At 42.3% G+C, this 19,820-nt stretch overlaps 2 protein-coding genes and 1 long non-coding RNA gene across 3 annotated transcripts; all 3 read right to left on the bottom strand.

Moving 5' to 3' along the window:
• Positions 1-2,498: 2,498 nt before the first annotated feature.
• Positions 2,499-12,100, bottom strand: tspan4b (tetraspanin 4b). The gene is made up of 8 exons (XM_071501505.1): positions 11,622-12,100; positions 9,534-9,603; positions 9,259-9,450; positions 9,104-9,178; positions 7,723-7,818; positions 7,414-7,527; positions 5,425-5,508; positions 2,499-4,340 (listed from the first exon to the last, which is right to left on the bottom strand). The coding sequence occupies exons 2-8, from the start codon at positions 9,600-9,602 to the stop codon at positions 4,272-4,274; spliced, it is 699 nt and encodes a 232-aa protein (XP_071357606.1). The 5' UTR covers position 9,603; positions 11,622-12,100; the 3' UTR covers positions 2,499-4,271.
• On the bottom strand, positions 5,886-7,407 carry LOC139634832 (uncharacterized). The gene is made up of 2 exons (XR_011694081.1): positions 7,238-7,407; positions 5,886-7,174 (listed from the first exon to the last, which is right to left on the bottom strand). It is a non-coding gene; the product is annotated as an uncharacterized lncRNA (long non-coding RNA).
• A 127-nt stretch (positions 12,101-12,227) lies between the features above and the next one.
• Positions 12,228-19,406, bottom strand: unc119c (unc-119 lipid binding chaperone c). Its single transcript, XM_071501504.1, has 5 exons — positions 18,802-19,406; positions 16,080-16,193; positions 14,874-14,964; positions 13,632-13,804; positions 12,228-13,438 (listed from the first exon to the last, which is right to left on the bottom strand). The coding sequence occupies exons 1-5, from the start codon at positions 19,055-19,057 to the stop codon at positions 13,305-13,307; spliced, it is 768 nt and encodes a 255-aa protein (XP_071357605.1). The 5' UTR covers positions 19,058-19,406; the 3' UTR covers positions 12,228-13,304.
• Positions 19,407-19,820: the final 414 nt, after the last annotated feature.

Here is a 19,820-nt window from a genome sequence, read left to right on the forward strand (position 1 = left end):
GAGAAATAAAAAGGGTTCAATTAAATCTACCAATCTAGTGAGTATAGCTTGTCAACCTCAAAACTCACCAGTGTCTCCTGTTATCTCCACAAGGTTAGCTCTACTCAATATCAGATCACTAGCCAACAAATCCTTGTAATGACATCATTATGACCTATAATCTAGATTTCTTACTTCTTAGTGAAACATGGCTGACTGAATGTAGCTGTGCTACCATTCTCAATGAGGCAGCTCCAACAAATTTCTGTTTTATGAATAAGTGTCGAAGTGGTAAGAAAGGCGGGGGAGTTGCTGCCATTTTTAGATCTATATTTCAGTGCAAGGAAACTATATTTGGCGATTTTAGCTCTTTTGAATATCTCTGTGTTTTAGTAAAGGGGGACCCAAAAGTTCTCTTCCTAATTATTTATAGACCACCAGGATACCCAGGAAAATTCTTTGATGAGTTTGCTGAACTGCTGTCAGTTATCTGCACTGACTACAACTTTTTTATCATAACAGGGGATTTTAACATTCACATAGACAATAATACGGACACAAATGCCAAAGAACTTTGCTCTCTTCTTGACACTTTTGGCCTCTTCCAACATGTGAAAGGGCCCACACACACCCGAGGCCACACTCTGGATTTGGTTATCTCTAGAGGTGTTGACATTACTTCTGTTGATATCAAGGACTTGGCTCTTTCTGATCATTTCTGTGTGTTCTTTGACTTACAGATAACTCCAAACATTCAGTTACCCTCTGTGTCTGTTAGGAAAAGGTACATAAATGAGAATACCAGTGTTACGTTTATGGAGGCTATAGCCACGTTGCCGACTGTGAGCGCAGAGACAGTTGATGAACTCCTGGATAATTTAAACTGCAAAATTTCAAATGTCATTGATACCATTGCACCTATTAAATCTAAGATGACCTTGACCAGACAAAAAACACCATGGAGGAACACTTTGATGGTAAAGGTCCTGAAAACAGAATGCAGGAAATCAGAGCGTAAATGGAGAAAAACTAAACTTCAAATTCACCATGACCTCTACAAACAAAGTCTTTGTAATTTTAACCATGGGTCAGGTCCTACTTGGAGGAACGGAGTTATTTTGTGACCATCGGTAGTTATCAATCTGATCAAGTGGCTATGACTTGTGGAGTTCCTCAGGGGTCAGTCCTTGGACCCCTTCTGTTCAACCTGTATATGCTGCCTTTGGGTCAAATTCTGCAGAATTCTAATGTCAACTATCATAGTTATGCAGATGACACACAAATATATCTCGCACTGTCTCCAGATGACTGTAGTCCAATAGAATCATTGTGTCACTGTTTAGAGCAAGTCAAAAATTGGATGAACCAAAATTTCCTTCAGTTAAATCAAGAAAAAACTGAGGTCATTGTTTTTGGCAAGAGGGTTGCTGTCAGTAAACACCTTGAGTCACTGTCTATAGAAACTAAAGACCAAGTCCGAAACCTCGGCGTGCTGATAGACTCAGATCTGACCTTCAACAGCCATATCAAATCAGTCACCAAATCAGCCTTTTATCAACTTAAGAACATATCCAGAATTAAAGGTTTCATGTCCCAAACTGATCAGGAGAAGCTGATTCATGCTTTTATCTCCAGTAGACTTGATTACTGTAACGGTCTTCTGACTGGACTCCCTCAAAAAACTATCAAACAGCTGCAGCTCATTCAGAACGCTGCAGCTAGAGTTTTAACCAGAACAAAGAGATCAGATCACATCACCCCAGTTCTGAAGACCTTATACTGGCTCCCAGTCAGCTACAGAATAGATTTTAAAGTCCTGCTACTGGTCTACAAATCACTGAATGGTTTAGGTCCAGAATACATGAATGACATGTTAGTAGAGTATAAACCCAGTAGAGCTCTGAGATCTACTGACTCAGGTCAGATAGTAGAGCACAGAGTTCAGACCAGACATGGTGAAGCAGCATTTAGTTGTTATGCTGCACACAACTGGAACAAACTACCAGCAGAACTGAGATCAGCCCCAACTGTAAGCACTTTTAAATCCAGGTTAAAAACATTTCTCTTTTCATGTGCTTATAGCTGAGCTCTTTTTAAGAACTTAAAACTCTATTTTCTTTTTACTTTTTTGCTCCTGTGTTTTCTTTTGTTTTTATGCTGTTTTATGCTGTTCTTTTTTGTCTTTATGTAAAGCACATTGAGTTGCCTTGGTAGGAAATGCGCTATATAAATAAAAATGCCTTGCCTTGCCTTGCCTAAAGCCACACTTCATCTTCATCTTCATCTGTCAGAATGACTGGCGCTGAGGTAGGTACAGAAACATCAGATCAGCTGATCACAGACATCACTGGTTTTTGATGAACTGGTCTTACAGAAGCAGGATTTATCTGTCGTACTCTGCTGACCTGCAGTGACCTCTGTGTCCTGCAGAGCTCAGCCTCACCTCTGTCTGAAACATAGACCACATTAAACCAGGCTGTGGTGAAGCTGTTTTATACAGATTTTACTCAGGACTCCAGTGTGTGTACAAGCACTTTTATTGACAGGTTATTTATTCTGAAGGTGTTTTACATCTGCACTGTAAGTTTGTAATGGTTTAGTAACCTTATCTTAAAGAAGGACACCAGGAGTCTGAAGAAAACATTGATTTGACTTTAGGTCCAGAAAATATTTTGTATGTTTCTGTAAAAGTGATTAAAATGATTTTTTAAAGTCTTTGAATCTGTTTTCTTCTTCTTCCGTTGGTATAAAAGCATCTTTGTTTCCTACCTGAGGCTCCACCCCCGCAGGAGCTCAGTTAGATCTGAGTGATCATCGTTTAAACTGATTCAGTCAAATTAAACCAGTGCACGGGCTGATGATGTTCAGCTGTTTAAACAAGGTGTTACACACAGAGAGCGGTCGGTGCAGCTGCAGCAACATCTTTCTCCACCCATTTAACACTGTTAGGCAGGTAGGTCGGCACAATCTTCACAACAGGTCGGCCCAGTCTTAAAGACATTATTCTCATATATGTGTAAATCCAACAATCTCTAAAATCCAAACAAGACCCCCACTCAGAAATCCATCACAGGTTTCCCTTAGTTCACTTCTGTTGTTTTGGTCCAACCCTCTGATAGACCTGGTCTGATTCTGGTCCTCAGTTCAGATCATCCAGAACTGTGGTCCTGGTTTAGGAGGAGTCAGAGGTTTTTCTAATCTAAACCTTAGAAGTGAATCAGTCTGAACGAAGGAGAGTCAGACAGTCATCAGTGGATCAGCCTGAGGGTCAGGATCAGAGAATAATGGCAGAAGAGACAGGACTAAGTCTGATGGAGCTGAGCCTGATGGAGCTGAGTCTGATGGTTAGTTTGTTGTCAAATGTCAAGAGGGTGGGTTGGATGTTACTGTATCAGAGAGCATCAGAAGCAGGAGGAAGAGGAGGTAGGAGGAGCTGCTGAGAACCAGAAACCAAAGCTCCTTGTCCCTGTTTCTGTTTGTTAACCTGTGGTGAGTTCACTGCACAGCTGCTGACACAAGAAGAGCATCAGACCCAGTGGAGTAAGTGGAGCTCAACGGGAGCTCAGGTAAGACCTGCATCTGGTCTTCATTCAGCACATGTTGTGGCTGTGAGGCTGATTAAATCCCATTATAACAAATAACACATCTCTGAGGCTCATTTTCAGAAACACACAATGAGACAAAATGAAGAGCAACACAAACCAGAGGGAACTGGATCTAACACAGGACTGATGCTGTATTACAGACTGTCAGCTCACACATGTATATATGTATATATGCTCCAATGACACAGATACAGGTGACAGTAAAGATACAGGTAGAGTCTGAACCTGTCACGTTAACGGTACAGACTGACATCATGAACAAAGTGAACTCAGTGCTACAGTTTCTTTTTACAGGCCTAGTGGTCGAAAGTGTCCCCTCCTCTAGTGACTGAACACAAGCTGAACCAGCAGTGAAAGGTCCTCTGTTCTGGTCTCTGAGTCCTGCACAGCTGGTTATAAATCGTACAGTCACAGTCCCACTGAATAACAGCACACTACATGATGTTTCACGACAGAAAGATTATACACATCATTTATAACACATCTATAGAAAATACTGTACAGTTACTCTGCAGGAGCATTAAGATGGTGTCAGTCTGTCACTTCTGGCTTTGTCCAGACCACCAGAGTCCACTGCTGGTTTTAGCCAGATACTGGTGTTTGGTGGAGGATTTGAAGGGGATTCAGACTTAGATTCAGTTTGTGCTGAGTCTTCCTGTCACAGGCCGGTGATCAGCTGCTCTGCAGTCAGTCCAGGTGCTTCTCAGCACACAGAATCTGACAGTACATCATCATGGAGAACACCAGGGCCAGGATCTGAAGAGAGAGGAGCAAATCCAGCCTGAACCAAGTGTCAATTTTTTCATTTATGTACATTCATATAATCTAGCAAATAATAAATTGTGATTAAACTGGTTATCATACTTTCCATAATAATAATAAATGCTGATTTATAAATCACTATCCCAATAAACACCTATTGCCTCACTGATAGAGTCCTGATACTTCGTGATTAATATTGTTATCATGTGACATAAACTACTGTTTCTAATGTTAATATAAACTCAGAGCTCTGACTGTCTGTTACTGCATCAATATTATCTATAAATAGAAACGTTTTTTTAAGTTGCTGAGTTTTTTCAGCTCTGAGTTGTGTTTGCAGGCTGCGTTCAGCCCCACCAGCCTCCAGTGAGAGGAAACATCTGTGAGAACTGAATCACTAGACACTGCTTATAAAGGGTAAAAGCTATGAGTGATAACTGAGGTTCATCATCTGGAGTTTGATATCTGGACAATCTGAGGACACTGTTCATGTTGTTTTAGTGATTGAATTAAACTGTGACAGTGAGCAGGACGGAAACAGGAGGGAGACATGTCTTCTCCACCCTCAGTGGAAATCACATCCTCACACAAACTGAAAAGCTCTGGTCATGACTGGTCAACATGGAAGATGGAAATACAGCACTTTTAACAAACTGAGAGGACTACTTATAAACCACAGTTAATTATTGACTAATGATCAGGATAGAAACAATCTGACATACTGTAAAATACAATTACATTTAAGGCTTGTCAAAGATAACACTACATTGTGTTTAACAGGCTCAGGTATGTCAACATTATGTCAGTGCTCAAGAATAACTGAGTTCAGAGACTGTGTCCTGCTGCTTACACCCTGGATCTCAGTGCTCTCACCTCTCTGTAGACTTTACACCCTGGTCAGACACTAACTCCACAGTGTAATGAGTTTAGTGTATAACACTTAAGAACAATTTCATTTTGTTAAATTCTGCTGAGTCTGAGGTTTCATGTGCCAAAGAGAAAGAAATATTTCTGCTTACATCATCAACATATATAAAACTGATCAAATCAATGATAAATAAATAGTTGAAATGAATACCTGCAAAACACCAATACAGACTCCAAACACCAGGACTGAAGAGATATTAGTGAGCAGCCAGTGCCTGGCCTTCTGATAGCACGGCTGCAGAGGACAAACAGAGACAGGGTGTGAGGGAGGGAGGGCACGGGGTGAGGAGGCTCACACAGAGAAGAAGTACACCAGAAGAAGAACATCAGAAAAAGAAGAAAAAGCAGAAGAAAAAGCATGCTAACGGACATGATCATGCTAACAGACATGTTAATGCTAAAAGACATGATCATGCTAACAGACATGATAATGGTGACAGACTGATAATGCTAACGGACATGATAATGCTAACAGATTTGTTAATGCTAACAGACATGATAATGGTGGCAGACTTGATAATGCTAACAGACATGATAATGTTAACAGATTTGTTAATGCTAACAGACATGATGATGCGAACAGACTTGATAATGCTAACAGACATGATAATGCTAACAGACATGATGATGCTAACAGATTTGTTAATGCTAACAGACATGATGATGCGAACAGACTTGATAATGCTAACAGACATGATGATGCGAACAGACTTGATAATGCTAACAGACATGATAATGCTAACAGACATGATAATGCTAACAGATTTGTTAATGCTAACAGACATGATGATGCGAACAGACTTGATGATTTGAACAGACATGATAATGCTAACAGACGTGATCATGATCACATGGTCCTCTGACACCTGGGAGTAGAACCAAACTCATATGAAGAGACAATGCGGACCAGTAAATTGATTCCACAGACTGTCTGTTGAAAACATCCATCACAGTTTACAGACCCATTTCACTTCTGACCTGCAGGAGAGGAGGGGTCAGGGTTCAGCTGTTGCCTTTGTTCTGCCTGATGATCTGACTGCTGCTGTTTGACTTCACTGTGTTGATGTTAGTCAATGAGAACAATACTATAAAATGAAATCAGGACCAAACTGTGAGAACAGAGTCTGGTCAAGTGATAATAACTGGAATGGTCCTTAAAACTGTGGGGGGGAAAGAAGAACAAGCAGACTGCAGCCAGTTGGCCTCAACAATTCTGAATTCAGTCCAGATGTGAGAGTGTCTCTGTTCACAGATGAAGAATGTGAGGAACGTTTCTTTCTGTTGTGTGTTGGTACACGCTTCACTAATGTTCACCCTCCCTGGGACTGAGAAGACCAGGTGGTGTTCCTCCATACCTCAGTTCGTTTACCACACAAGACACATGGTCTCACTGCCCACTGACTGTCTCACTGCAGGCTGTGGTTTGTAGATTATTAAGTACTTTCCAATCAATAACCTTTGTCCCTAATAATTATAGATGAAATCTGTACATACAGTTTCTATAGTGTCGATCTGTTGTGTACTGTTACACTGTGTGTTACAGTGTAAATAAATCACATATGTCTGCTGTTGCCCACATACAGACACCTCATACTCAGTCCCTTCGTAAGTTTTCACTCTCAGTGTGTAGAGCCTGGACTTTTATCCATTTACAATTAAATCTATGATCAAATAAAAAGTGGAGGGATGTGAAGACTTTCTGCAGAAACAGAGGACAGGACAGAGAGGAGGAGGAGAAGGAGGAGGAAGGCCTCCAGCTTCACAGGAGTGTGATCCTTACGTAACGTTACCAGGATCATTTTTCTGGAAGTCAGCAAATATCAGGAATGTTATGAAACAAAAGCTTGATTCAGTCATTAGTCACTGAGGTGAAACATTGTTCCTGGTTGTTCAGTGTTTTACTGACATGTAGCTGCTGGTTAAAGAGTTAACTCAGAGAGGACAGAAACATAAATATGCTCCACATGTGTCAGAGACCAGTGGGGTTTGTACAGGTGTGTCTGTAGGGAGGCAGACCGACCTGCTGGAGCCGCTGTGGCACAATACCTGAGAGCAGGCAGAGCCTTGAATAACTGTGACTCATTATATCTGACCTCTCTGAACCAGGACCCAGTGGTAGATAATTATCTCAAGAACCAACCTCACTCCATCCGTCAACACACTGGTCCGTCCCGACAGAGCAGCAGGACGAGGGCAGCGTTCCATTCAGCACATCGTACCAGTCTGTCTTGTTAGTGACTCCACAGCATTTGAACTGGGAAGAGAAAGAGAAGGGAAAGACCACTCATCTACCTGACTGCACCTGACTGCTCCTGACTGTACCTGACACCACTGACCCGTCAGGTCTGAAGACCTGTTGGTCCTTTAAAGGTGGAGCCACTGTAACAACCTCCACCTACAGTCACATCATGTGTATATCCTGTCCTGGACTCATGTTTAGAGGACTCACCATTTTCTGGACGTTGTCCCAGGACTTCTTCAGTCCAGGTTCTGATTCATAAATCTTCATTCCTTCCTTTAATTCACCTTGTGCTTTGGAATCCAGCTACAACAGAGAGAGAGGAGAGACTCAATGATCCACCCTAACACTAACACCTTACAAGACTTCCTACCCCCCCCCCCCCCCCCCTTTTTTTTTTTTTTCTCCTTTATCCTCCTTCATGTCTTAGGACCCTAACCCTAACCACTCCCTACCCCAACCCTAATCTTAACCATTGACCTTTCCTAACCTCAACCTGATTACCCTACCCCATGTTAACCCTTCTCCCCCGTGATCCTATCCTTTAGGTCAATTCTAACCCTCCAACTAGGCTCTGAACATAATAGTTCAGACTGAGGACACTGGTAGGAGAAGCCTGGGTTCAAACCCAGACTTTAACACAATTTTAGACAGTGTCCACGGTCCATAAGATTTTAACAATCTGAACCCTACTATTACATTTAGGGCTGTTTTTAAATCCTTTTACATATTTATTTAATTATTTTTGGGTCTTTTTAGAATTACTTTTAACCCCAATTTCTATTTCTGGTTTTATATGGTTCCCACACGGGAACTCTGGGTTCAAACCCAGCTCGGGACCAAAAAAAACCTTACGGTTACAGTGAGTGGCGACTGCCTCCCCCTCTAAAAACAAAGGTTTTTTATCCATTTTTAATCTGATTACCACCTTAAGGGACAACCTTTTAAACCGTGGGGTTTTATTTATATTTTTTTAATTATTTATTTACTTTTTATTTAGACCCTCTTATAAATTGTTATTTTTCTGTGTCCCCTTGGTGGTGGAGTGGCTTAGGCTATGGACCTGCATATGGTCCCGGCAGAAGACTCAATTACACAGTAAAAGATCTTAATGTCCATGGCCTTCGCCTTCCACCACCCCTAAGTTATTTGGAAACACCGAAACCCAACAAGAAGTTTTTAAGGGAGACCTATTTATTATTTTTTTTATATTTTATTTTTTATTTTTATGGGTTCTCGTGTGCCCGTGCCCCTCGTAGCACTCTTAAGAGTGCTGCGTTTTTCACCTAACCTAACACTAACACCCTAATAACTCATTAATTAGATTGACACATTAAAACATCGTTAAAACATTAACTATAGTAGGAAGAAGCAGAGACCTGTTTCTGCAGTAATGTGATCTGATCTTCATCAAATCTCATGTCTTTATTAACACACAGTTATAATCTGTGTCTTTATTAACACACCGTTATGATCTGTGTCTCCTCACTGACTGGTACAGAGGTTAAGGATGTTACTGTCTCCTTGCTGTGTTCACTGCACTGGATCATGTGAAGATATAAAACCCTGATCCAGTCAACAATGAGCTCACCTTGTCTTGGTAGATGTGTACGACCAACACCAGAGTGACCTCTGTCAGGACCAGGAGCAGGAGGATCACAAAGAACTGCAGCATAGAGAAGAGAAGTTAATAAAGTGGATGTGAACACCTTCACTGTGCATCATCTCAACATGTAGCCCTCTCACCATGAACAGCAGGCAGCGCTGCTCCTTCAGGGCTCCCAGACAGCCCAGGAAGCCCGTCACCATGGTGATGCCACCAGCCACCAGCAACAGATTGGCAGCTGAGAGGGAGGGAAAGGACAGAGGGAGAGAGGAGAACTCTGCCTGTGTGAAGGAGAGCCAGACCCCGACGCCAAACAGGCCGCATCCTCCCAGCTGTTTGAGAAGAGTCAGAGCGCAGCGTTATCACATGACCTGTCATGTGACACATGATGTGTGTGGTGGAGACAAATACTGACCCAGAAGACAAGGTTGAAGACAAACATCAAATATTTGACACAGCACAGACACCTCCGAGACGCCGACATCCTGCAGCAGAGGAGTGGAAACAGTGATTCACAAGAGCAGCAAGTTCACTGACCTCTGACCTGTGGCTGACTGAAGAGAGGAGGTCAGTGGCTCTGATGGTGTGGTGTGTGTTTGTGAGAGGGCTGGTGTGTGAGGGCAGAGTCAGGAGAAGATGGAGCAGAATAATAAAACGTTTTATTTAGACTTGTCAGCTCTTGTCTTAGAGCGTTTCACAGTTACAGCAACATGTTGTGTCATCACACACACACACACACACACACACACATACACTCAAGCACACACACAAACATCTAACACAATCTTGATCTGAGGATGTCTCTGTACAGTCTATGGGTTTCACGTCTCTGTGGAGTCATGTTAGGAGGTGGTTACTCCTCCTGCTCTGTGGATGGAGGACTATCACGCAGACTGATTGTCAGTGTGTTTGTTCATGTGACTGTTGTTTTCATTTAATCCAGATTTCATCTCATACAGGAGCTGTTTGTTTGTGTGTGTGTGTATGTGTGTGTGTGTGAGTGGTCCTCACACCAACCACTGATCCCACACAGGAAGTCAAACTGCTGACAGGAAGGAAGCTCCCTCCCCTCCTCAGCAGACCTAATTATACTGCTGAAGGCATTTCCCATAACCACAGCAAACCTGTGACTCACAGGAGAACTCAGATCTAACACCAGGACCAGGATCCAGATCATAACCAGTGGAGTCTGTGTGTCTCATCATGGTCCACACTCACCGGACAGCTGAAGACATGTCTGTCTCATGATCATAACATGAATCCCTGACAGTGGACTGAGGCTGACAGAAACCAGCCTCCTGGGTTTTGTATTGTCATGTCTGTGTGAATGAGCAGGTTACATACACTCATTAATGGGACACTATGGTTTTCATTCCTGATTCTCACTGACACACTGTGTATGTGTGTGTGTTTTTTAATGAAGTAAGTTCCTGTGATCCACATGTAACACGATCTGCGTCAGAGACACAACAACCTAAGTCTGAATGAGTGAACATGGATTATTCATGTCTTTTTTTGAAACGTGTCCTGGGTGTTTTTGGTTGAGGACTGGATCAGTGTCTGCTTATGATGTTTCCACTTTGGTTTGTTAGTGTAAACTGAAAATAAATACCAGTCCTTAAACCAGTCCTTGAAACTGAAAGACAAAATAAATAATCCACCATATGACAAAACAATCTCAGCTCAAGGTCCACTCACTCATTCTGGAGCTTTCTACCCTGTCACCTGGTCCTTACCAGCAGACTGTGTTACCACCTCTCTCAGGTGGAGTACTAAACTCACCCCAGATGCAGGTTTTCTGACCGGTATTAGCAGGACCACACTTTCTGTCATTCACCTCCAAAACCACTGAAAAGTTCAAACCATCAAACTAATGTTTGACTCCTCAGGTACATGGAGGCAGGTCGTTGTCAACCTTTGTGAGGAAACCCTACTTCCTGTTGTCAGAGCAGATGTTATAACGAGAATAGGAACAGGAAACACAGCTGAAAGTTGACACTCTCTGAGATGAGATGCAATTTGTTGAACTGTTCTGACACCAAAGAGTTTTTCTACACGACTATAAATGATGGAAACACTGTGATGAGGTCTGTGTCTGAAAACAGCCGACCTGTGAGTCTTTAACCAGGAAACAGCAACACAACACTCAACATAGCTCTGCTGCACAATCAGTCACTGGTTCATAGACTTTACCAACTTTAGTTTCATGTCATTATTATTATTATTATTAGTGAGATGCGGGCTCGTCCTCTCAGCAGTACAGCTCTCCCTCCTGTAATGCACAGATGTTACTCATGGCAGTGAAACTACAGCCCCTGCTGACAGCCCGGTGTCTGATGAGCTCTACCGATGTTCACAGGGCAACTACACTCTGAATGTAAACTAAACACATACAGTGATTATTAGAATGAGATATGTACTCATTTAAACACACTGAGTGTTCATTACAGTGGAGTAAGTGATGAGCAGATTTGGAGTCTTTGTGGTTTAAACTAAACTTTACCTGAGGAAGAGTTCAGGTCTGGTCTTCGTCTCGTTCCTCTTCGTAACTCCTGGATCCTTCACCGCTCAGGTTTGCTCTTAGTTTTCCTCCTCCGATCCTCTTTGGACTGGTCCCTGAACCAGTCAGGCCTTTCAACCAGTTTCCTCTCTTCTCCTCTCTGGTTAACTCTTCACCAGTTGACTGTTCACAGGTAACTTGTCGTATTCCCAGAATCTAAACCTTACTCTGACTTTAAGTTTCACTCTTCGTTTTGTTTGCTTTTGTTAACAGAACAGTCTCTCTTCTCTCTCTCTCGCTCTCTCTCTCTACTCAACTATTTCCAGATGTGTGTGTTTTTGCCCATCCCTCTCTGTGTTCCTCCCCTTCCCATTTTTTCCTGTCACTTGTCCCTCCTCCAGCCCACAGCCTCTGAAACTTTTTTCTCTTTGTTCCAGAAACTCTGGGCTTTTCCCGCTGCACACAGGCAGACACACTTCCTTTCCTGACCTAATGGTGGATTACTGCTGACCATTTCCACTGCACAGCTGTGTTGTTCAGTTGTAAATGTTTCACTGCTTGTCACTCTTTTCATTGCAATATGAACATTAACTTGCTCAGATTAAAACATTAAAAGTGAACAAAGCATCTGCCTTTATTGTTGTAAAAGTATGTTATATAATGTAATGATTTTATCTTATGTCATGTTGTTATGTTAAGTGATGTAATGTGTGTTGTAATTTCATATTATGTTAAGTTATGCAATGCTATGTTATGCTATGCTATGCTATGCTACTACTTTTACTCTACTTTCTACTTCACTCTGTGTACTTGTGTTCCAAACTTGAAAAAACAGAATACTGTAAGACACACGAATGAAGGAGTCATAACACATTCACAGTAAATGTCAGTGTTGTGTTTTTTAATGATTTTTTTCATGTTACATCTGCACTTCATCTCTGCTGAGAGAAGAGTAGTTCAGTAACTAAGTAAAGGGACCTTGATAATAAAAGTTAAATACATGTTCGTTTTTTCTGTTTCTTTTTCAACTGTAACATGTTTCATGTTCAACTATACAAAACTATGAGATTAAAACATTAGAGTCACACATCATCTGCTTTGAGACAGATTCAGTGTCTGTGGTTCAGAACTCATATTACACTGCTGGGTCACCACAATAACGACTGGGACAGTGTGACAGGACTTCCAGTGTCTAAACTCTGATGTTTCTGCATTTACATAAAACCATTAAAACATCTACAGAGCAACTAAACACTTAACATGTTCACCTCAGAAAAAAATACAGCATCAGAGTCACAACAGTGGGTCTATGAATTATGGGAAGGAAAGAACCACAGCTCGTGAGTTTTTACATGTTTTCATAGAGGGGCGGGGCCTAGACTGGGTGAATGTGACACGTGCAGTTTGGGGGATAAAGTTGTCACAGAAACATTTCCACCCTTGTTTGGGTCTGAAGGACAGAGAGGGACAGAGTAACTGTACATCAACTTATTAACTAACAGGTTAGAGTGATGTCCTCTGTTATAAAGAGAGGAAGAAGTCATCATGTCTCCTGCGGTATACAGGTGTGTATACATCATGAAGCTGTAACAGTGGTCAGTGTTTTCCTCTCATCAGATTTTCTCAGTGTCCTGTCAAACCCTCGAACAGGTCCAACAGGAAGCTTCGTTACTGAGCCCCGAGTCTCTACTCACTGGATGTGTCCCTCTCTGTCTGTGGGCTGAAGGAGTACTCTGCTTTGTGATGCATGATCAGCTTGTTGTTGACAAAGTAAAAACTGTCAGAGCGCGTCTCAAACGGGTTGGAGATCATTTCCTGCACTGAACATACAGAGAGAGAGAGAGAGCAAGAGAGACAGAGAGAGAGAGAGAGAGGTCAGCAGGAGGTGGAAGACATGAGACTGACTCTATACTAAACACAGTTTTATCATCCTCCAGACAATAGAACGTCATGACGCCTTTATTCTGACAGTCAGTGTGTTTGTGTGTGTGTGTGTGGTAGTGTCAGTCGTACCTGTGTCTGGCTCCAGCTCAGGTAAGCAGTAGATGTGCTCACAGGTGTTCCTGCTGTGTGGGATGCAGAAGCCGATCTCAAAGTCGAAGGTCTTGAGCAGGAGGTTTCTGAAGAAATGTCTCTCGATCAGACGGAAGCGGTTCAGAGCCCTGCTGCCCACCGTGAACTCCAACCTGGGAGAGAGGACCAGCCAATCAGCTCACAGTGACAATATCTGTGTTAGGCTCAGTCATGGTTCACAGTCATAACGTCAGATGGACTGAGACACAAGGACAAGCAGGTCCAACCATATACAGAGATACAAATGAGTAAACCTCAGTGTCACCGACACTGAGAACAAATAAGTGACATCAATGACTTTATTAATCATTAATCAATAACTTCATTCATCAATAAATAACTTCATTCATCATTAATCAATAAGTTCATTAATCAAGTAATAACTTCATTAATCATGTTTGTATTCACCTCAGTTTGAATAAATGTCAAAGCAGGAGAGACGATCACAGAAATCACAACTATACAGATTGGACTGGATCCACATACAGAGACCAGGTCCACATCTAGAGACCAGGTCCACATATAGAGGCCAGGTTCATATCCATAAACCAGTTTCTAACATTTTTGTGGGATCCCAGCATCCAACACGTTCTGACCCACAAGGACTCAGACAGACACACACCTGCCAAAGTCCTAAAACCACCTCTAGATCTCCCACTCCAGTAGGTGTCTCTAGGACCACATGACACACACACACACAATCTGTTGGGAGGGACTATCATAAATTACTTACTGTATTTACCACCAGTGAACAAAATGGAAGAAGGAGTCAGCTGAGGCGCTGAGCTGTACGTTCACAGAGACCTCACTCTGTGAACGTACCTGGTCACAGGTAACACAGTAACACAGACACAGTGTGGTCTCTACGTGTCAGACCAATGAGTTCAAATATATGAATGAACCTAAAAGGCACAATAAGATATTACAGCCCCTTGTCATCTCTGCACTCTGTCACAGCAGAGTTGACATCACACACAGATTCATTGACATTCCCACAAACACACACACACACACACACACACACAGTGTAAGTTTGTAAAGAGTGAATCAATAACTTCTTCCTGACACTTTCTGTCACTAACAACATCTGGGGATGTAAAGGACAGTCTCATGAGGTCCACATGACTCTGGTCTCAGTTCACACAGCAGTTGATCCAGCAGAATAAAATATGTTGGACTTACGTGGCTCCTATCTCCCTGAGGGTCAGGAAGGCTGGGGAGAAGTGGTACCTGATGAATCGATTTGTATCAAGTTCAATAATGTCTTGAATTTCTGCAGAGAATAAAGAGAGAAAGAAAAGTTGAAGAAAAACTGGAGAAGAGCTGATGAGAAAGATGACTGACGACGCTGCTCTGCTGTACTGCAGGATGTCAACCTGCACTACTGCTGGTTCCAGCTGAACCTCAGCGTTTAGATTGTGCCGTAGATAAGGATGGCCAACATCATGAAGCCTGCAGCAACAGATCCACACTGACTCTGCTGTCCAACACTGTAGGACAACATAAAATCATTACAGCAACCACTGATGAACCATCCACCAAGGAGAGGTCAGAGGTCACGTATCATAACAACAGACTCCTCTTTTACAAACCATATTCATTTTCGTCTGACATCACGCTCAAACGCTGTCACCAAAAGGATAATGTCGTACTGCTGTGTCATCAGTGTGTTCATTTAATCTCTGCCCAATCGATGAGCAACAGAAAAGACAATGAAGGGTGGACATGGGTCAGATGTCAGGTAAAACAACATTTGATGACACATTAGCTACTGTTAGACAATAGCTAACATTAGCATTCAACCACTTCTTAACTAATATTACCATTTGATGGTGCTACACGATAAAATAGGACCAGCATAAATGAACTCTGAAATATCAACACAGGTCTTGGACATGTTTAGTTAGGCCTGGAAATAAAACACCTTCAGCATCTGGTGAATTCATCTGCCCATTTATCAGTGTGGTCAAAGGGAAGTGAAGGTGAACAAGTCAAGTATTCCAACCATCTCGCCATCATCACACAGGGTTTAATCAGAGATGTTAAAGAGTTTAAGACTTGGGGCGCCTCGGTGGCTCATCTGGTAGAGCATGTACCATTAAGGCTTAGTCCTAACCGCAGTGGCCCAGGGTCGAATCTGACCCGTGGCCCTTTACTGCATGTCATCCCCTCTCTCTCTCTCTCTCCCCCCAACTTTCCTGTCTCTCTCACTAAAATAAAGGCCTAAAAAGCCAGAAAAAAATAAATTGCCTCGTAAGTAAGCTGCAGTTAAGCAGCCTCTATGGTTCAAACCTGGGCTGTAACGACTGTGCCACTGGGGGTCACTGTCAGGTCTTGTGTCTACATTCTGCATCTCTACAAACGTGAGAAGAGGAAGATGAAACATACCTGTTGGACAGTGTTTCTTGATGTCAAGGATGACAGCTCCACTGCTCAGGTCCCTGATCTTGAAACGAGAGAAGTTGACGTTGTAGATGTTGTTCTCTGGAGAACACAGGTACTCTGCCACACATCAACCAACAACAGCTGAAACTTGAGTCCTCAGGAGAGACTGATACTTTATATGGCATTGAATTAGAGAAAGACACTGAGATTAGCTTAATTATTGAATAATAAAATATAATTAGATTAATATGCTATGTTTCACAGTAATGATGATAATGTTACACAAAATAAAACTGACTAACTGTAATGGTAGGATGTTTGCTCTGGATGAAAGCATCGGCCAAATAAGTAAATGTAAATGTACACTTAAATGTAAAGTAAGGATAATGAGAGAAGAAAAAGAACATCCTAATTGCTGTTGCCTTGAGAACCATAAATGCAGAGGAAGAATACCTGATGTTAGAGATGATTCACCCTGACAGAGAATCTAACAATATAAAACTACTTGTTGGACCAGGACACAGAGTAAAACAGGATTAGTAAGAAAACACTACAGCACAGAACACACAACAATCACAACACTGAGACTGTCTGACTTTGAAATGAGCCCCTGCCGATGTGAATACAGGATCAGGAGATCTGAATGGTTTCTGCTCATAAAGGTCTCTGCTGAGGTCAGTTCCTGTTCAGGTGTTGTTTCACTTTGTGCAGTGGTGGTTCTAGGGTCAGTTGAGACCTGTGGCTTTGTCCTGAAATAATTGAATGTGTCCATGGTTACACTTCAATCAATAAATATTACAATATCAATATGTGCTATAATCAACACAATACAATCAGTATACTTTTTAAAATCCACCACAGCACAAATTATAATAATGGTGATAAGAAATATCTCCATCTAGTTCTGAACAAATCTTCAGACAGTGTTTGAAATCAGAGCTGAAGAATAAATGTTGATCATCAGCTGCCACTGAAAGAACAAACTGGGTGATGTTACATTAAGTAGGGTTAGAGTTAATGCAGGTCAGAAGATTTTAGACGCATCCCAAACCAAACACTTTTCTTACATTGGAGACAAAACCCCGAAGTTTAAACTCATCATGAGCTGTCACAGATGCTGCAACAGTTGTCAACATGTTGGATTTTCTCCTGGTGATTTTTCCAAGTTTGTAAAATACCCCAGATAAGAATCTGACTCAGAGCAGTCACAGAGCCACTGTCCTGGTCCATGGGAGCTCACCAGATCAGCTAACACCTGTCCCCATCTCCCCTCCACCTCCATCTCCACCAGAGACCAGATCCTAAAGCTCCCAGGGACCAGGATACAACTCTGAAACAACACCAGGACCAAGGTTTCCACTGTGAACTGTCACCATACCTAAAATCTGTCCCCACCTGTCCCCACCTTTATCACACTCATATGGTGTAGACCAACACCAGGGGGGAGGCTCCTGGTCACACCTGAGTCACACTTGAGTCACACCTGAGAGAGATGCCAGTGGCAGTTGTATCCCTGTGACAATATGTCTATAAATCTGTGTTAGAATCTATATCTATAAATGTATATGTTATAATCTATGTCTATAAATCTATGTGTGTGAATCTATATCTATAAATCTATATGTTCGAATCTATGTCTATAACTCTATAACTGTGTGGAAACAGTGAACCCATCAGTGAGCAGGGCAGGGGCAGTGTCAGGACAGTGACAGTGTCTCACAGTAACCCACAGTGTGTGGGTTAGAGGTAACCTGTGGAGTTGTTTGCCTTATGCAGTGCACCAACAATGAGACACAGAAGAAGAGTGCTAGCCAGTGAATACTGATATAAACAATGCAGGGTTCAAACCTCAGAGAAAAATCTGCTCTGCAAATGTTTTATGAGGAAGGAAACACACTCGATACACACAGTGTGTTAATGAGTGACACTGTATGACAACAGAACTTTAGTTTGTTTACAAGGAGACTGCATGAGGCATCTTTAAGGGAGAGAAGAGGAACGGCAGTTGAGTACATCCTGGTCACTGTTGTGATGAGCATTGTTAATACAGATGAACAGTAGAGATGTTTTTACACTCAGCTCAGAGACCATCAGGGTCCTGGTCTCTTCTCACTGATGTCTCAGTGAGTCCAGGTCCAGGTCTAGCAGAGTCCTGGTTGCTCCAGACTTCTTCATGTCAGAATGATGGAGACAACTGAGCTCTTGAACCTTTTTCACTGAGCCTCGACACAATCCTGTCTCTGAGCTCTGCAGCAGCTCCTTCCTCCTCAGGGTTTCTGCTCTGATCTGCATCGTCAGCTGTGAGACCTGATATAGACAGGTGTGTGTCCCATCAGCTGGTTGACCACAGGTGGAGTCCAGTCAAGGTGTAGAGACATCTCAGAGAGATGGAGGAACCTGAGCTACATTTAGAGTCACAGTAAAGTGTCTGAAAACTTCTGTTAATGTGATGTTTCAGTTTTTACTGTTTAATACATTTACAAAAAAATGTGTTTGTCATTCTGGAGAACTGAGTGTTGCCTGATAAGGGAAATGAGTTGGAATGATTTCAGAATGAGGCTGCATACATTTGAACAAAGGGGTCTGAAGACTTTCTGAATGAACTGTATAAATACACTCATGACATAACTGTCTCCCTCTCCTTTTATACGTTTATGTATCTGATGTTTCGCATGCTGATAACATGTTAAGTAACATTGTAACTGGTTGTATAAAGCTGACTCACCCTTAGTGTAACTGTTCAGCCATAAGACATGCTGCGGGATTACTGGTTCACCAGGTCTCCATTTGGCCACCACCTCCCCTGCTTCACCCACTGCTGCCCCCCCTGAAATAAACCCATTCCAATCTTCCATGCCTCCATCGACCACCATGTCTTCATCTGTCTCCCCTCCCTCTTCCTGCTGTTCTTCACTTTCTCCATTCTGCGTCTGGTACTCTTCCTTGCCGTTTCCAGTGGTGGTTTCCTCCTTGCTCTCCATCTGGCATCACCAACTCCTGCTTCTTTCAGGCAAATCTTCAATTAGTTAAAAGTGTGTGTTTGCAAAGTGTGACCAATGCAACTGCAGAGGATATAATCCACAGGTCAGCTCCTACACTCGGGCCGGTGGTGTCTAAACTGATTATGTCAGTCTGGATTTGGCAATCTGAGTCAATCCCTAATTAAATGGACACAGGCTGTGGCAGCATCCGATGGTCTAAGACCTGTGAGCTCATACTCTGGACAAAAGAAAAGAAAGACATTTTGTCAATGTGCACTTTTCTACACTGCTCCACAACAATCATTAAAATGTGACCACAATGAAACAATACACAGATAGTCTGACAAAAACTTCCAACTACCAATCTCCCCAAATCACTTCTAAACAGCTGGATGTTGTAATTCTTCCTTTATCTGGAGTGCGAGTGAAACCACTCACAGTGACCACATCTGTCTGGGTCAAACTGGTCACTATAACTAGTTTCCACTGTAAATTCCCATCAGATCTGAAAAACAAGCACAGAGACATCCATATTAGAGCACCGGCTAAGTCTGCTCAACTTTCTACATTACCACTGGTCAGCAAATATTTCTAAATTAATATCCTGGATCATCACATTTGCAAACAGAGAGGGACCTCTATGGTCATCTATGGAATTACAATCTAATCTTCCTGTTTGTCTGGCTTCCTAGCTGACATCGAGTGTACCTGTGAATCTACAGGCTCATAATCTAAATCCTGTGATTCAAAACTCTTTTGGACC

The sequence above is a fragment of the Trachinotus anak genome, unplaced genomic scaffold (assembly GCF_046630095.1).
Source record: "Trachinotus anak isolate AG129_WGS33_773 ecotype Australia unplaced genomic scaffold, CSIRO_AGI_Tana_v1 ptg000017l, whole genome shotgun sequence".
Lineage (NCBI taxonomy): Eukaryota > Metazoa > Chordata > Actinopteri > Carangiformes > Carangidae > Trachinotus > Trachinotus anak.